Source organism: Ranitomeya imitator, chromosome 6 (assembly GCF_032444005.1).
Source record: "Ranitomeya imitator isolate aRanImi1 chromosome 6, aRanImi1.pri, whole genome shotgun sequence".
Lineage (NCBI taxonomy): Eukaryota > Metazoa > Chordata > Amphibia > Anura > Dendrobatidae > Ranitomeya > Ranitomeya imitator.
In genome coordinates this window covers 70,005,403-70,024,391 of record NC_091287.1, presented here as the reverse complement: position 1 = coordinate 70,024,391, position 18,989 = coordinate 70,005,403, and the positions used below count along the sequence as shown (strand labels likewise).

Sequence of the window (18,989 nt, the reverse complement as noted above, 5' to 3'; positions counted from 1 at the left end):
CGCAGTGAAATCCGCAGAAAAACCGCGGTATGTCTGCGGTAAATCTGCAGCAAAAATGCAGAGTTTTTGCTCTGAAGATTTTTCAAATCCGCTGCGGAAAAATCCGCAGTGGACCAGAATGCGTGTGCACATAGCCTTATATGACATTAGATTACCAGAATTACTAAATCCTAAATATTAAACTAAATTGAATAATACTCAGCATTTACCATTGTGTTATCTATGACTACCTGCAACACACATTACCCATTAAAGGGGTGATTCTGCTATTTCATTTACAGTTTTATGAACTGAATTTTCATATACATCACTTTAAAAAAAAAAAGTTGCATTGTTTAAAAGAAAATATACTCCATACAAACGTGATGACAACCACTATCTTTCAAATAATTTTCCATAGTGCTTGTCCATGCTGGCTGGGCTTGTTCCATGTAAGTACAGAACATCTGTTTCTTCTCTTTATTGGAGCATAGCAGAGCTAACTCTCACTTGCTCTGTCCTCTCTAGATCATTCCGCCTCAGCTGGTTGTGTTTGTGGCAGAGAGCCAATAACATGCAGTTGATACATGAAAATTTAGGCAGAGAAACTATATTACGCTGTAATGGGGCTATATATACTATGGGAGTATATGGCTGTGTGTAGTACACAATGTGGGGCAGTGGCAGACATAGGCAGAAGAGGGCCCCTGTGCAAGAACAATATATGGGCCCTTTGCAACCCAGAGCTCATCATAATGCACAATTTCACCTGTTTTGGAAGTGGAAATTGGCCCCTTACCTCTTGGGCCCCTGAGCGGCTGCACAGGTTGCACCAATGATTTGTCGGCCACTGATGTGAGATTTTAACCCCTTTCTGACCTCGGACGGGATAGTACGTCCGAGGTCAGATCCCCTGCTTTGATGCAGGGCTCCGCGGTGAGCCCGCATCAAAGCCGGGACATGTCAGCTGTTTTGAACAGCTGACATGTGCCCGTAATAGGCGCAGGCAGAATCGCGATCTGCCCGCACCTATTAACTAGTTAAATGCCGCTGTCAAACGCAGACAGCGGTATTTAACTACCGCTTCCGGCCGGGCGGCCGGAAATGACGTCATCGCCGACCCCGTCACATGATCGGGGGTCGGCGATGCGTCAGGATGGTAACCATAGAGGTCCTAGAGACCTCTGTGGTTACTGATCACCGGTGGCTGTGAGCGCCACCCTGTGGTCGGAGCTCACAGCACACCTCCATTTCTGCTACATAGCAGCGATCAGCAGATCGCTGCTATGTAGCAGAGGCGATCGGGTTGTGCCTGCTTCTAGCCTCCCATGGAGGCTATTCAATTATGGCAAAAGTAAAAAAAAAAAAAACTTAAAAAAAAATGTGAAAAAAATAAAAAAAATATAAAAGTTTAAATCACCCCCCTTTCGCCCCAATCAAAATAAATCAATAAAAAAAATCAAATCTACGCATATTTGGTATCGCTGCGCTCAGAATCGCCCGATCTATCAACTAAAAAAAAGCATTAACCTGATCGCTAAATGGCGTAGCGAGAAAAAAATTAAAAATGCCAGAATTACGTTTTTTAGGTCGCCGTGACATTGCATTAAAATGCAATAACGGGCGATAAAAAGAATGTATCTGCACCAAAATGCTATCATTAAAAACGTCATCTCGGCACGCCAAAAATAAGCCCTCAACCGACCCCAGATCATGAAAAATGGAGACGCTACGAGTATCGGAAAATGGCGCATTTTTTTTTTTTTAGCAAAGTTTGGAATTTTTTTTCACCACTTAGATACAAAAATAACCTAGTCATGTTAGGTGTCTATGAACTCGTACTGACATGGAGAATCCTAATGTCTGGTCAGTGTTAGCATTTAGTGAACCTAGCAAAAAAGCCAAACAAAAAACAAGTGTGGGATTGCACTTTTTTTGCAATTTCACTGCACTTGGAATTTTTTTCCCGTTTTCTAGTACACGACATGCTAAAACCAATGATGTCGTTCAAAAGTACAACTCGTCCCACAAAAAATAAGCCCTCACATGGCCAAATTGACGGAAAAATAAAAAAGTTATGGCTCTGGGAAGGAGGGGAGTGAAAAACGAACACGGAAAAACGAAAAATCCCATGGTCATGAAGGGGTTAAAGGAAATTGCACACGTTGCCTTTTAGACACAATGAGAAATGTAGTCCTCGGTAGGAGGAAAGCTAAGGGGAAACCTCTCCAATCACCAGCATCATACCTCCTATGTGGCCTACAGGAATAATAAAAAGTTATTTTCTGATTGGTGGACGACTGACCTCAAGGAGTCAAAATCACAAAAAAACAGTGTAGGGAAAATTGTCATGTAGAACGCTGGACTCCACAAAGTGCAGCAATCCCAATCACTCTATGGATCCAAAAGGTCTACCGACGCCGATCAGTGAAAACTCTACTATATGAGCTCTTCAGATTTCAGACTGGCATAAAATAGGAATGGATTTTCATCCCAACAATTCCCAGCATCCTCTGTTCTGATAATTCGTTGGAGTCTCTATTTCCTGGTTCCTCTATGTGTAAACAGGTCGCAGGATGCAGTGACACAAGGGAGGCAGAGCAAGGATTAACAGTACAGAAGTTTCATTGAAACAATAGGGGAACTCCTCGCAGGGAGATAAACAGTTAAGTTGAAAACAGAAATTGCAAAGTAACAACAGTCCAATTATCAAACCTATCATGTCTTTAGGTTCCTCAGCCACAGATGATCCATTGGGGGTTGCAGTACTGATAATGGCCATAATAGTGTCCACAGATGGGGTCCCATAAATAACGGCCCACCTTCTGGCAATGGCGGGCGGTCATCGGTTTTACTCGCTGAGCCCCTACTCCATAAGCCTGTGCAGGTGAAGCAAAGAGAGCTGCAGAAATCCCGGCGTCAGGTGTGGGCTGCTGCGTCTGGCCGGCAGAGGGGACTCAATGTCCTGAGGCCATCCCATGTTTCCCCGCACGAGCGGTGTTGCTTTTTGCCAGGCGCACAGCGCGCTCCACTCTCGCCATCCTGCTCGAGTGCCCAGAGGATTCTGGTAGCAGTACTTCACGCTGCAGATGCTTGGGCTGCAGAACGCCCTGCTGACCCTGCTGCACTCTTCCTGATGGCAGGAAACTGACTGCTGCTTCGCGCACTTTCGGCTCTGTTTCTGGTTTAAAAACGCCCCCTCTTCCCAGGTCATGGGGCCTGTCCGGTCCCCTATTCCTTCCCCCGGGCAACATAGGACGCAGCATCGACAGTTCCGGACCCGGTTGATGTCAGGTACCTACAGCCCGGTCCTCCTCCTCACATATGCACACAGGAAATGACTGATCCACCAATCACAAGTCACTAGCCGCAGTGATGACCCACTTCAGCCAGATATTGGCTTCACCCGGTCATAAGTTCATGTGTTGGAAAGCTATCTATGCAGCAGATGGTGGTGACCAGCTGGAAACCTGGAAAGCAATAGGATGGAAGCAGCAGATCGGTGAAATAAATATTCACATAAAAGCAGAATACTGATAATAAATGAAATACAGAATTGTAGGCTTTAGGTGAATTTATGTAAAAAGGAAAAAAAAAAGGTTTAGATGGTTATTCTTCCTTCAGACAGCTTGATCTCATTTGATATATGCTGTGCAAAACAAACTTTCCACTCAATTAAAAAAGGATGCTGCCTTAAGCCTGAAAAATCACTCCAAAGTGCTGACCACTACATGTCTCCATTCTCTGTCTCCATTGCTTTGCTGTCATGTGTAATCAGATTGTAGCTGTGGAAATTGATTAGAGCAACTAGGTTTGCTTTTTTTTCTCTACTTATGCTCTTAAGATCATCAAACTGTATACATGAATAGCTGAGAGGCGGCTTTGGAACTGAAGGAAAAGAAGTTCCTGCTCCTATAGTGCTGGCAGAATGCAAATGAAGAAGAACCACCCACCTGAAAAAGAAGAAGACAGCAAGTTATAAAGCAAGAATATCATGGGAGTTCCTGGACATATTAAACTGGATGGTGAAATAATATCAGTTTCAGCTTGTGAGGGCTGAAGGCAGCAAGGCCTTGTTTTTTGTATAGGTTTTGTATGAGTAGACAGCTACACTTTAAATGCTGATTTTCACTTGATGAAGAGGTGCTGGAATTTCTGTGATTACCAGCCCTTAAAATCTGCTGAGAATGTGAGTGGCAAAGAATCTATTGTGTGAATTGATGACATTTGATAAAACTTTCATAGGCTTTATTAAATGTGGGAAGCAATAAGATATCGAATTAGTGTGTGGGTATAAATATCTTCTAAAAACAGGATCTTCTTATGTAACTCACGCTGTTTTGCTTTTTTTACTATGAGTTGTGCGTCCATAATATTTCACTTAAAAAAAAAAAAAACTACCATATTCCATAAGGAATAAAATCCACCATATAGATTCAGGGGGTGTGCAAATATTCTATACTTTTTGGGGAATGTATATATTATATATATTTAATATTTTTGGGGAGATATATACGGGGGATGTGTAAATATACATTTTTGGGGGGATATATATGTTCAGGGGATTTACAAATATATATATTATGGGGGATGTATTCGGGGATGTGCGGCAAATATATTTTGTGGGGGATATATACGGTATATATTGGGGATTTGGAAATATATATTTTGGGGGATATAAATATTTGGGGGTTGTGCAAATCTTATATATTTTGGGGGATATATATATATTGGGGATGTGGAAATATATATTTTTGGGGGATATATTTCTGGAGATATGCAAAACGTATATATTTTTGGGGGATGTATATATTTGGGGGATATGCAAATATATATATTTTTGGGCGATATAAATAAATATATTTTGGGAGATGTGCAAATTTTATATATTTTTGCTGGATATATATTTGAGGGATGGGCAAATATATATTTTTGGGGAATATACATATTAGGGGGAATATATATATTCGGGGGATGTGCAAATATTATATATTTTTGCAGGATATATATATATATATATATATATATAATATTTCTTCAGATGTCGTTCCATACTATGCAGTTGTCATTCCTCGCTTTCCACATGTAAATTATCAGACAGCAATGTTAGCAATTAGTCCTTGGAAGATGTGATGTGCGAGGATGCGATTTCTTGAAATATACCCGACTCTTCATTGCCCTTTGGATGTATTCTGTTGGCATTCCTTTTATCAGGCGGGAACTGTCATCCCTTTTTGTATGTCCCTCCTCAGTGAGGCTGATAACTCCCATTCAAAACCCCACAAGACAGAGAAGAGGAGGAGAAGGAGGAGGAGGTGGCCACCCAGTGCTACACAGCGTAGACATGTGAAATCATAAACAGGGAGCTGCTTCCTAAACTCGAATGGATTGAGAGAAGGAGACAAGGAGGCAACATGAAGGACAAGCCGATAATCAAGACGGTTAAGATGCAGGGCAACGTAATGGTAAGTGGAAGCTGCTGGGGCGTGGGGCAGAGCACTGCTGGGTACACAGCTGTCACACTCCCCTGGCACTGATGGTGGGGGTAACCTGCCCTGCAATGTATGGGGGGGAGGAACTAGTCTACTACAAGTTTTACATCTGCTGCTGCTCTGTGGCTGGTTGCCTGATGTTTTCACCTGCCTTCTGTTGGCATCACCCGAGGAAGCCCTGTGCTTTGTACCAGCTAGAGGAAGCTGGCGATAGACATCTGTACAAGATTATGCGGTCATGATCAGTGGCCACAAAGCCCGGATTATGGATTATCCCCCGGGGATAGTTCATCTTTGACCGATGATTTTTGGATTATCCGTTCACGGTTATTGGATTACATTGGAGAGGGGAGTGGGGGGGGTTGCTTTTGGCGATGAAGGGGTTAACTTGTTTGCTGAAGTCTGTCGTGTTCGATGGTACCACCACACAATCCTGTGTTAAAGGCGCACTAAATCCAAAGTAGATGGCTTTCGTAAAGTAATCCCGCGCAGACACAGTATTTTGTCATTTTTTCTAGGAGGCTGCAAATCCCGCCAGATGTCTGTAGCTGAATAAAAAATGTCAGATATTGTTTTTTTTTAAATTGTATGCCATTACATAAGTCTGAGGGCACATCACCCCTCCTCCGTCCATAGACAAACCTTACAGTCTAGATTTGGTTATTAGACGGGATACGGTGTGCCAAGTCCGGATTGAAAAACTTTTAGCCATAGAAGTGCCTGATGTATGTGTCCATCTTGGCATTATAGAAAAATCTGCTGATCACATTCACAAATGTTTATACATAAAAATAAAATACTCCTCACGGGGCAGAAAATTTTCTAATTTTTTTGTCAATAAACCCTTGAACATTTTCAATCACCTCCAAGCATCTCTTTTTCATTGTTCGCATACTAAGAACAATGGCCCGTCTAGAACTACACAACTAAAGGAGAGAACAGACATTGGGTTTAGTGTCTCCGTTAACACAGGAAATATTAGTATTATTAGGACTCGGGAAAACTTTTCTTATACTTTCTTGGTACATTAAAGGAAAATGGTCTCCTTGGTCAGTGCATTGATTTCCCTAAATGCTCTGTGAGGCATGTTCTTCACATCAGAACAGTCGATCTCTTCTTATAAATGATGCAAAGAGCAACTGTTTTATGTTCAGATGAGATCACATCTGCAATTTACTTCAAGCTGAAATTGGCCAATTCTGCCCTTTGTCTAATCTAATGTCACCCGTGAACTTCGATGGCGTGAAGTAATTCTAGAACCAGTGCGGGCGAAAATCATTTTATCATATTCGATGAAGAGATGCTGTCGCAAAACAACTTCATTTGGCAGAACTTATTCCCTTGACGCGGGAGTCCTAGTTACCACCACAGTACCAATGCCAGTCTAGCAATATAATCTCAGGACCTTGTAAAGCACTGACCTGTTAATCCGCGGCGTGCGGTGGGGATTATGGATTGATGTTGATTTTTGAGAGAAGCTGCCAAAAATTGTCATTATTCGGATCTCAGTCCTGTATTTTGTAACCATGCCACCACTCGACTAGTTTCCTCTTGTGCATTTACGTCATTTTTAATGACAAATTACTATTATAATGAAATTATATGTGTCCTACTATCCAGTATGTTTGGACTGGCACCAGTACTGGCGGATGTAACTAGTGATACCACAAATTGAAAAAGAAATTTTTGCTTGGACGCTTGTTTTCAAATTCAATGATGGTGTTACAAATCCTCAGCATCTACTGAGTTCTTGTTGGGTGTCTACCAAGTATATATTGTCGCAACAAAGTTGGTGCAAACGTTTTGTGCTTTCAAACTATAACCTAATGTCTTTTCCGATGTCATAATTAGGTCCGATGTTAGTTTGTGATATGAAGTCTATACGTTTGTTTTGTTTTTGAAGGATAGAGATATTCTCAAATTAGGGCATCTAAGTATAATGGGCTCTACGACACCCATTGAATGCCAGATTTGGGGCCCAGTTGCCTATTTTAGATAATTTTTGCATATCTTGTGAATATATATGATACAATATTAAGTAGCTGGCTACGGCCACAATAAATAGGCAAGTGATAAACATTTTGTTTTTTTTCCAATGCCAACCATATTATGTAGTTTGCCAATAATTCTAGACTGTGTAAGCATCATGAATGATATAAAATAGGAGAACCCCTTTAAGGGTAAGTTCTTACTATGCCCAAACCTGATGTTTGGGCAGGAAAGAAGCTGCAGAAAAAAGCATGTTTGTCTTGGTTTTTCTAGTGTTTTTGCTGCATTTTTTGTGGCGATTTTGTCATGCTAGATTTGTCTTTTGTAGATGCTGATAAAGTTTAGTGTTGAAAAAAAAAAGTCCTATTCTATAGAATCAAGTTTTGGCACAAAAAAACGCAGCAACTTCTGATACCTTTTTTGTAGTACATTTTTTCATCATTTTTTCACCACCCATTCAAGTCAGTGGGTGAAAAATGCTGAAAAATGTTACAAAAACACTGGAAGAAGTGACATGATCTATGTCCAAAGAAATATGCAAAGCACAAAATACTGATGACAAAAAAATCCTGAAATCTCGAAGGCTTTGCTGTAAAACGCATCTGAAAATTAGCATGAAAAAACACTGCAAAAAGGCCTAGTGTGAACATACCCTAAGAAGTCTACTACGTGTCTAGTAAACTTGATGTGCTTTATGATCGATTAATAAAGTGATCCCACTTAGTCAGCCAGTTGAATTGTGTACTACAGGATGCAACTCGTTGCCCCCCAGTGTTGGGGCCATTTATTGATAGGCGCAGTATAGCACTCAGTGGGTGCTGTAATTAAGAAGAGATTGGTCCTTATCGTGTTCATCTATAATGACAAAATGATCAGTTTTATTTGCCATAAGTCTGCTGTATTGATTAATTCAGAAAAAGTTTCTGCATACTTTTATGTGTTTTGGGAGAGGGGCATCTTAAATACAATATTCAGTTTGTATTGACTTGGGCAATTGTTGTATGTCGTGTTTCCATTTAAGGCTACGTTCACATTTGCGTTGTTGGGTGCAGCGTCGTCGACGCAACCAACGCAAAACACAACGCTGCTTTTTTTGACGCATGCGTTGCCATAAACTAGTAATGTTCTTGAATTTTGGCACAGGGAAAACGCTACAAGTACCGTTCTCTGCGCCCTGTCTGGTGCATCAAATTGACGCATGCATCGTAAAACAATGCATACCGGCGCCCCCCATGTTAAAGATAGGGGCGCATGACGCATGCGTCGGTATGCGTCGACGACGCTGTGCCCAACAACGCAAGAGTTATTTAATAACAGTTTCAGTCGAAAGGTAACACTTGGCAGATAAGTTGTTAAACTTTCTGGCATTAGTTTGGTCCCTAAAAACAGAGCGCAGAGACAGCGACCGAGAGGTGGCGACTGTGTAGATCATTCTAAAGATCAGTTTATCGACTTTTGAGATGTTAATGTTGCAAACTGTTAGCACTCAGTGGTACATTACTTAGTACAAGTGCAAATAGTGCTAAAAAGTTAAATTCGTCGTTCAGCATGACATAACTCTACAGGCATAAACGCACAATTACTGATCATTTAGTTAATTTAGCATCCTGGGAATAATATATATATAATATGTAACGAGCGCCCTTCAATCTGATTCACTGCTCTGTAAACCCCAGAAACGTCAGTGACTTGTAAGCCTTTAATTCATGTCAAGTAAAGATAACCTCAGTTTAATACATTCTCTCACCTTAACATCTTAAGCTTATTATGCTTTTATTCAACAGTCCGGTGCTTTTCGCAGTAACTTATTGAGTGTATGAAAAAGAGAGATAATTAAATCTTTGCTTACTCAGTGGTTAGAACCATTGACTTGCAATACTGAAGTCCTAGATTCGATCTGACCAAAGATAACCTCTGACAGGAGTTTATATGTTCTCCTCATGTTTATGAAGACATATTCTGGGTACGACAGTTTCTTCCCACATCCAAGAAAAGCATTTTGGCCATGACTGAGATAGAAAAAAGATTATTAGCCATATTAGGAGTGAGGACAATATTTGTACTACATTACATATTAGTAAGAGACACCATTCCTTGAGAAAGCTATAAGCAAAACGCGCGTCGGGGCAGTGCTGGTGGGCTAAACTGATCCTACCTTATTATGAGTAAGAAACATAATTCATAACCTATTTTCTCTGTCTCACCCTGCTGTTTACTATACATGGTGCTTCGAGACTGGTTGTATAGGTGTTTTGCACAATGAGTGTTGTTTAATCTGCTGGATCTCTTTGCTGCATATTGTATTATGCAAGGCTTGGGTTATAGCATACATTGAAAAAGCCCCAACAGAGAATTTCTCTGTAAAGCCTCACTGAATTAGGTTCCCCTTTAGGCTAAGTTCACACTGGGCATTTTTGCTGCGTTTTTTTTTTTCTGCTGCAAAACCTGAGTACTAGACAGGGAAGAAGCTGCGGCAAAACTTAGGTTTTGCTGCGTTTTTTGGTGCGTTTTTTCATGTGTTTTTTTCCATTCAATCGGTGAAAAATGCTGAAAAAATGCTGAAAGAGACATGCTATATGTCCAAAAAAACACAAAAGCACAAAATGCAGGTGACAAAAAAACCAAGCTGTGTGCATGAGATTTCCGAAATCTCATAGACAAAGCTGGTACTGTAAAACACAGATGAAAAATAGCATTAAAAAAAAGCATTAAAAAAGCAGCAAAATGCACAGTGTGAACTTAGCCTTAAATAAATCATTTTGCTTGAGCAGAAGAGTTTACTTATCTTTTTCACACAACAGAGGCACAAAACTTCCTGATGATTGCAAATTCTTTCAGTTGCACTTTATGCTTGATAGTTGTAGCTTCATTGACAAGGCACAGAATGTTTGGCAGTGACAGTTCACTAGCGAGAAGCAAATCTGTTGATTTCGTCTATTTGCTTGAATTTGGCAGGGAAATTACATTTACATCAATGTTACTCAGTGCCTTATGCTTTATTGTCTTTCTAGACATTAGAGAATTATAATCATGTGGTGTAAAAAAAAATACTCACCTCGCATGTCTTGCTGTTTCATTCCTCCTCTCTATCTAACCATTCTTTTCCTCTAGTGCAGCGTCCTCTTCCCTCTATGCCAGGTCTTCCACTGCCAACTAGGCCTCTGAGGTCATGAGGTGTCAATTTACAACCAGCTGGTCGAGAAGTCAAAAGCCTCCTCTAGAGCATGAAGCCCTGGCACAGAGTGAATATGCCTGAACAAGGAAAAATCTGTACTGAGTGAAGGATTGGACAGTGGACTAAACCAGTAGAGGTGAGTGGCAAGGTATTTGATTTTTTCAACCCCTTTCCTGGCCACTACAGTGCAGCAAAATGGCACACAGCCACCATTTTGCTAAATCAGCATGAAGAAAATTAAAATAAAACACTCAGTCAATCTAAACATATATATCAAAACATGTAACACCTTCCTTCCTCAAAAGTCCCAATTCAATAAGTTGTTTATGCTAGAATTGTGGCTTAAAACCCTTTAATAAGTCACAAAAAAGTTTTGCACAATTTGGAACTTGTGCAAAAATATTTTGACTTTTGGTGTTTTCCCTCCAATCCCAGACAGGTACGCCAATATGTCAAATTCATGAAAGCGTACACCCTTACTGAAGTACATTTATGTCAGAGGCCTCTTAATGAATTAGGTACATCTTACTCTCGTGGGCCCATTGCTTAAGACTAGCGATGTGCATGGACCCATAAGCCTGTTTCATATTGCAGCACATTAGCAGTGGTCCTGCTATGCTTTCGTCTGCCATATCATTTGGTGCATCTTTAGAGAATTGAGATGGAACATGTTGGAAACATTCAATCACCACTATATGTTTCTGTAACAGTAGCACTCTGTACAAGCTCCTCTGAAACTCCCCCAATGTTGGGCTCCTTTTTAAGTAAGTGCTTCATGTGTCTAACCTGTTTATTTCCTCTGCTGAGTAACAGGGTACTTCTGCCATGTAAAAAATACAACCCAAGATGGTGAACATGAAACAGACCTCTCACACATGCTCATCGCCAAGTGGAAGAGCTTCTGGCAGAGAGATAACACAAAAATACTCTTTGGACACCCCAAAACATGAACCAATAAACCCAAGAAAACTGGAGTTCAAGTCCAAATTCATTAAAAAGAGTATACATTTTATTACACAATAAATCCCATACAAAAAAATAATAATACGATTTAAATAAAGAATCAATAGGTTTTAACTTTTTCAGCAAGGGAAACAAAGATAGCACAGAAAAGCAATGTGAGTCCCTAATGATACCACATGCAAATATCAGTAAAGTTCATACTGAGTAAAAGTATCAGGGACAGGGTAATAGGTACAGATAGTGTATAGATCCCTTTATGGACCCAAAATCAAGTGTTCCATAGTTTAGAAGTCCTCCACAGTTTGACATTCCTAGAGCACTTAAACCTCATTTGCATACTAATTAAAACAGAGTGATTTTTCAGTCAGGGTTGCAATGGATTGCATCAGTAAAGGTGTGGAAGACATTATCTTTCAAAGACTGCCATGACCATATAAAAAGTCAGGGGAGGGGTAAGTAGATCTTTTTGACAGACTCCCTTTAAGGACCTTTAAGAAATACCTATTAATTCGTGATGAGCGAATATACTTGTTACTCGAGATTTCTCGAGCACGCTCGGGGGTCCTCCAAGTATTTTTCTTGCTGCAGCTGAATGATTTACATCTGTTAGCCAGCATAAGTACATGTGGGGGTTGCCTGGTTGCTAGGGAATCCCCACATGTACTTATGCTGGCTAACAGATGTAAATCATTCAGCTGCAGCAAAAAAAAACTAACTCTCCGAGCACTAAAAAATACTTGGAGGACCCCCGAGCATGCTCGAGAAATCTCGAGTAACAAGTATATTCGCTCATCACTACTATTACTCAACTAGGGGTCATATTAAAGTGGTTTTCCAGGAAATTTTATTTTTTTTACTATGGACATAAAACCCAACAGGCAGGTACTTGCTAACAGAGGTGACTACCTGCCTATTCAATCCACTGCTGGGTCATAGTAGTCAACGACCGCTCACGACGACGATTCGGCTGCTCTACATTAACAATACAGCTCTTCCTTTTCTGGGCTGATCTGTCGGGATGTCATGCTGATTGACACATGACTTCTCACGGAGGGGAGTTGGCTGTAAATCAGCATGACAGCACAATCTATGATTGCTCTCTGCCAGTGGAGACCTGCCTGGTAGGTCTTCATGCCATTATTGAAAACATTTATAGTTGTGAATAACCGCTTTAACTTTGCAAACAGCTGTAATAAATGTACAGTGAAAATATTAATTTGAAGTAATAATGAGCCAATAAGGTGCCTGAAAAAATAATTTGTACAGTTTGCAAACTTTACAGAACTTGTTGTACAATCCCAAATTTAGAGAAATTAGACGCATTTTTTTAATGATAAATTGCCCAAATAACTTTAGGATGGATTTTACCGCAAATCTTAATACATGAAAGGTATATATCTTGGTACCGTGTTCATCCCAAATCTTAATATAGGAAAGATATATATCTTGGTACCGTGTTCACCCCAAATCTTAATACAGGAAAGGTATATATCTTGGTACCGTGTTCATCCCAAATCTTAATATAGGAAAGATATATATCTTGGTACCGTGTTCACCCCAAATCTTAATTCAGGAAAGATATATATCTTGGTACCGTGTTCATCCCAAATCTTAATATAGGAAAGATATATATCTTGGTACCGTGTTCACCCCAAATCTTAATACAGGAAAGGTATATATCTTGGTACCGTGTTCATCCCAAATCTTAATATAGGAAAGATATATATCTTGGTACCGTGTTCATCCCAAATCTTAATATAGGAAAGATATATATCTTGGTACCGTGTTCACCCCAAATCTTAATACAGGAAAGGTATATATCTTGGTACCGTGTTCATCCCAAATCTTAATATAGGAAAGATATATATCTTGGTACCGTGTTCACCCCAAATCTTAATTCAGGAAAGATATATATCTTGGTACCGTGTTCATCCCAAATCTTAATATAGGAAAGATATATATCTTGGTACCGTGTTCACCCCAAATCTTAATACAGGAAAGGTATATATCTTGGTACCGTGTTCATCCCAAATCTTAATATAGGAAAGATATATATCTTGGTACCGTGTTCACCCCAAATCTTAATTCAGGAAAGATATATATCTTGGTACCGTGTTCACCCCAAATCTTACAACTTCTTGGTAGATAATATTGGCTCACGTATCACATTACCAAAATGTTTACCAGCTACTATTCCAGTTCTCAAAAATGTGATATTGATGTTGACAATAAAATATATAGTTAATATACATTTATATTTATATTAATTTAATATTGAGTACTGCCAGGCCAGTTTGAGTTCTCTTGTGTTCCTATGGCTTCTGACTACATACACCACCACCACGGCAGACACAGTATTCCCTTAAGATGTATTATTAGTAATTGCCACTTATCTTGTCTGATACTAACGAAACGTCATCTGTGCTCCAGAAGTCCTGGTTATACAGAGCGGAAATCATATCACTGGATTCTAGGACATTTTGGAAGAATACATCAACATCAGCATTCAACAATATGTGATGATATTTCTGTATCAGCAGCTGAGACGTCCATCGGGATGGATAGACAGAGCATGATGTGATTTGTATTGACAGATACATTTACTTAGGGGTAGCACTGTATCTTTAAGTAATATATTCAGCATCTGTCATCTCACTTTGGAGGACTGATTTCCCTTTGGATTTCAATTCGGTATTCTCATCGAAGCTTATTACTTCATGGCTTCAAAATTGTATATTATTTTTCTGTTTATCTTCTCGTTTTTTTTTTGGGCTTGAAACTCATTTCAGGAATCTGCTCTATCTGAACAGTCGTACCTACGGGATTCATTAGGTTATTCAAGTTATTTTTTTGTAGAGTCAAAGTTATTTGTCCTTCAGCTTCGGTACAGGAGGAGAACAATTTTTGAATGTCGCTTGGGTGCAAAAACCGGGTCGTAAATTGAAAGAGCACATTCTGTCTACTAATACAGAATATCACAAAAAAGGAAATTACTTTCCCCGAATTTTTATTTTAGATTGCCATTTAAGATTAGAGAATGTTGTTCTTGTTACTTTTTAGGATGCGTAAAGTAGAATCGATTTAAAACTTACAAAAGTTATATTGAAATAAGTTTTGCCCAAAAAGGAAACAAAGCGACTTTATTTGATCATAAATCCACCTGATCCTTATATCTCCTGATATCATCTATTCCGGGAGAGTTGGGAGGCCACTAAACACATTAGATCAGTGGTCCCCAACTCCAGGCCTCGAGGGCCGCCAACAGTGCAGGTTTTCAGGATTTCCTTAGTATTGCACAGGGGTTGGAATCATCACCTGTGTAGATGATCACATTACCACCGATGCAATACTAAAGAAATCCTGAAAACCTGCACTGTTGGCGGCCCTCGAGGCCTGGAGTTGAGGACCCCTACATTGGATGGTCAGTCAACCCCCCTGAAATTGTCAGAATCAGCTGACTATTATATATCCTTAATGAAAATCTGTAACCAGATTTTTCTACCCCATCTGAGAGCAGCATGACACGGGGCTGAGCCTCTGATTCCAGCGATGTGTCACTTAATGGGCTGCTTGCTGAAGTTTTGATAAAAAAAAACTCCGTTTTATTTGCTGCAGATCCACCAGTTCTTTGAATGCTGAGCTCTGTATAACCCCGCCCCCACCTGTGATTGGCAGCTTTCTGTGTACACTGTGCATAGGCAGAAAGTCGCTAATCAGTGGTGGGGGCGGAGTTATACAGAAATCATGAATATAGAGGACTACATGTAAGCAGATTTATTAGTCCTCTAGGGACAATATCATGCTGATAAAATAGAGATTTATCAAAACCACAACAAGCTGTCTATATCGCGGAAATCAGTGTCTTTGCTTCTACATTATGCTGCCCTCAGCTAAGATTAGTTGGCAAAAAACGGTTACAAATTCCCTCTAAAAGTTTTCAGAAGGCTTTTTATATCAAATGAAGACACGGACAGCTAACAATTGATCAAAGAGCACCTCCTCCTTCTACAGCATCCCTGTAGCATATCCCCCCACATTAGTTAATGGCTCTGGTAGATGGCAATGCAGAAGTAATTAAGAGCCATGAAATTCATCAGTTCAGTCCATTAAATAAGCAGTAATACGTAGTATTAGAAATTGTTTTCAAAGATGGCATTTGGCCCATTTATCTACAGGCCCCTCTCCATCTACAGGGGTTGCACATATGGCATGGCCACCTCTGGTTTGTATCCTGGTAAACACCATTAAAAAGTTTACTAATTAGAAGAAATTTTGATTTTGTACTTCATTTTGATCATCTTGATTTTAAGAGTAATTGGAGAGGTTTTAGTTAAACCCTGAACACTATATTGTGGGTTGTTATGAGACGTTCTCCGGACAGCTCTGTATTAGGATCCCAAGTAGCTGTGCAGTATGCACAGTATAATGCTGTGACATTACGCATACATTAAATGTGACTTTACTTTCATTGCACCTGTTTATTTTATGTGTGCTATTTATTATATACACAGTTTTTACAACAAATTCCATTAGCTTCAGAAACTCTTAACAAGAACTCGTCCTTTTTTATATTAGTTTTATATTTATAGCAGGCTAGTATTTGGATCTCCCTTGCTCTTGTTAAAATAATTTTCCCTTATGTATCTTTATTACAATTACTAAATATATAATGGGTGCCAACGTTTTATTACACTGGGTATGGCCTAAAAACTCAACACTTACTGTGTTTATCTTCTTCTCCAGCATTGTCTCAGGAGACATGGGCCCCAATTCATGCCAGTCTTGTTACAGGGGTGCGCTGTAGTCAGACACTCCTGATTCATTAATGGTCACAGGCCTCTTAATAAATCAAGAGTGTCTGACAAGTGGCATGCAGCTCAGTGTGCACCTCACCACAAATCTTACACCTGGAGTAAGATTTGTAGCGTAAAGAGCGCAACTGATCATCATGAATTTGAAGAGTGGCGGTCACCATGCCTTCATCCCGCCCCAACTCAGACTACTTTGTCAGAGCTGGGTGAAAATGGAGTAAAAAGATGCCAAAACTTGCAAAAGTTTACTGCAGCCTCAAGTAGCACCACATTTATTTGGACCTTTTTAAAGGTTTTTAGATAAAGCTGTGATGAAACAGGCCCTGAATCTTATTTTAAGCACTTTGGCCGGGCAAAAACCATTTACAATGTCTTATAGTTTTGGGTGTTGCACTCCTAGCTCGTGTAATCTGGGTTCCGCTTCCTTCCACTGGGTTCACTGCTCTCTCTTGTGCTCCACATCTTTTTTTGAAAGTTGCCCAGAATGGATTAATGACACCATCTCCCTAGGCCCATTTAAGGACCATTAAGACACACTCATGTATCTTGTGATTGCGACTCTAGTCCTATGTTTAGTGTGCTCCACCATCTGTGATTGTCGTGCCTGAACTTGCATTCATCGCTGCCGCATTTCGCTTCATCTAGCCTATTGCTCCTGATATTGCTGGTTGTTAGAGTCCTTAAAGGGAACCCATCAGCAGGATTGTGCACATTAACCTACAGACAGTATCAGATCAGCGCCGTTATACTGATTAAAATGGGTTGATGAAATACGTCTTGTGGTTGTTGTTTAATCTTTATTTTCAGTTTTCAGTTAATGATATGCTCGTGTCCCCGGGGTGACCTGTGTGGGGAGCTTTATGTGGTGCTCTGATTAGTTATTCACCAGTATGGCTTCTGCTCCTTAGTTTGCATAATGAATATTATATTTAGCTTGGAAAAGAAGAAAAACCATTAAGTTTCCATGTGTCCTCGAGAAAGCTTTGCCAATGCCCTTGGTCCATGTGCCCACCCAGACCTGAGGGTCAGTGAATCCACTTCACTTGGTGAGCCTAACATCACAGACCCATAATTTTAGGAAAAATGCAAATTTCTATATGAATGACAGTTCTGAAAGTAAATTTGTGAAAAATACAGAGAGTAAGACAAACAATGGTGAGATATAAATATCGTCAGCCTGATGTGAAATGAATATTTATGTAGAGGAAAGTCTCATCTTTTAAGTTTTACAAAATAAGTTTCCATTCATTCCAGTTCCTATTGCCTCAAAAAAATGTCCTGCAGGCAACTAACTGTGTTATTTTCTAAAGTTCCTTCTAGTCAGCTTAAAAAGTTGACTTGGCTCATTTTGCAGTCAGTCCGACTCTATGATGTTGTCTGTACCTGTCATGTATGGCTTTTGCAGCTCGTCTCTCTAGAGAGCCACTGAGATGCATTTGCATGAAGTAGGAACAGAATATAGCACATGGATCATTTATTCCTATGTGGTGACGTGTTGTCCATTCACGCTCAATAAACTCGGTACTGCATCACATTTCTTTCAAACATGCGGCACATTCTTATAGGTACATAGCAACCAGGTATAAGGAGAATAGTATTCACATGTGCATTGTTTTTTTTATTTAATGTGTAAAATGTAATGTCTATGTTATGTCACTGCTATAGAAATTGTAGAAGAAACAGTTACAGCACTTCAGGGTTAAAAAAAAGCAACGATTAATAAAGACGTATGTTAGTGAGAAACAGCACCACTTTTGTATATTGACAATGCCCTGTGTTGCAATTTACCCTTATCCACCTAAATCAATAATTTCTTTTGGATTAGGTTGGAAAATAATCTGTAACGGTTCTAGGACTGGACAGATTAAAAACTCAGAAAGTCTTGAACTTTACAACTTCAATTTCGGATCAGTTCTGACAGAAGTGATAACTTTTCAAGTTGGAAATAAATTACTCATCAATACAATCTATTTATAACTAAAGGACCATAAAATCCATTCCATTACATCAACGATATTAGTTTTTCTTCCCGTGTTTTTTATATTTTTTTTAATTTTCTAACATTATGTTTTAATTTCCCTGGTCTGTAAAACACTTGATCATGATAAATTGTTCTTTCATTTGTTGCTTTCTCTGGAACTACAGCATACGATAGCAACGTGATATGTTGGCAGATTGTGAAGGTGCTTCATAGCTTAGACTGAAGAGATAGGCATAAGTCATGTTTTTCAAAGGATTTTAATTAAAAAAAATATATTCGATTAAGGAATGATGTGATTGTTGTACAATTCAAAGTGAAGGTTTCCCTCTATAACTAAATGTGACCCCACCAAAGATCAGCTAAGACTGGGGAGTCTGATTCTACTAGAGCTCGACCTACTTTAAAAAGGAACCTGTCATCAGGTTTTCCCCATATAATGTACGGTCAGCATCTGTGCGCCCTCATATACAGTATTCTAGAATGCTGTATATATGTCCCCAATGCGCTGCACATAACACAAAAAGGGGCTTTCATTATACTCATCTCCGGAGCGTTGTGCGCGGTTAGTCTTGATTCGGCGCCTCCTCTCTTCTTGCAAT

At 39.7% G+C, this 18,989-nt stretch overlaps 1 protein-coding gene across 1 annotated transcript in view; it reads left to right on the top strand.

Annotated features, from left to right (window-relative positions):
- The first annotated feature begins 5,162 nt into the window (after positions 1-5,162).
- Positions 5,163-18,989, top strand: part of DPP6 (dipeptidyl peptidase like 6) — a 1,887,605-nt gene continuing 1,873,778 nt past the window's right edge. The window contains exon 1 of the mRNA XM_069729746.1: positions 5,163-5,444. Coding sequence (XP_069585847.1) covers positions 5,394-5,444 — 51 coding nt within the window. The 5' untranslated portion in view covers positions 5,163-5,393. The remainder of the gene's footprint in view (positions 5,445-18,989) is intronic.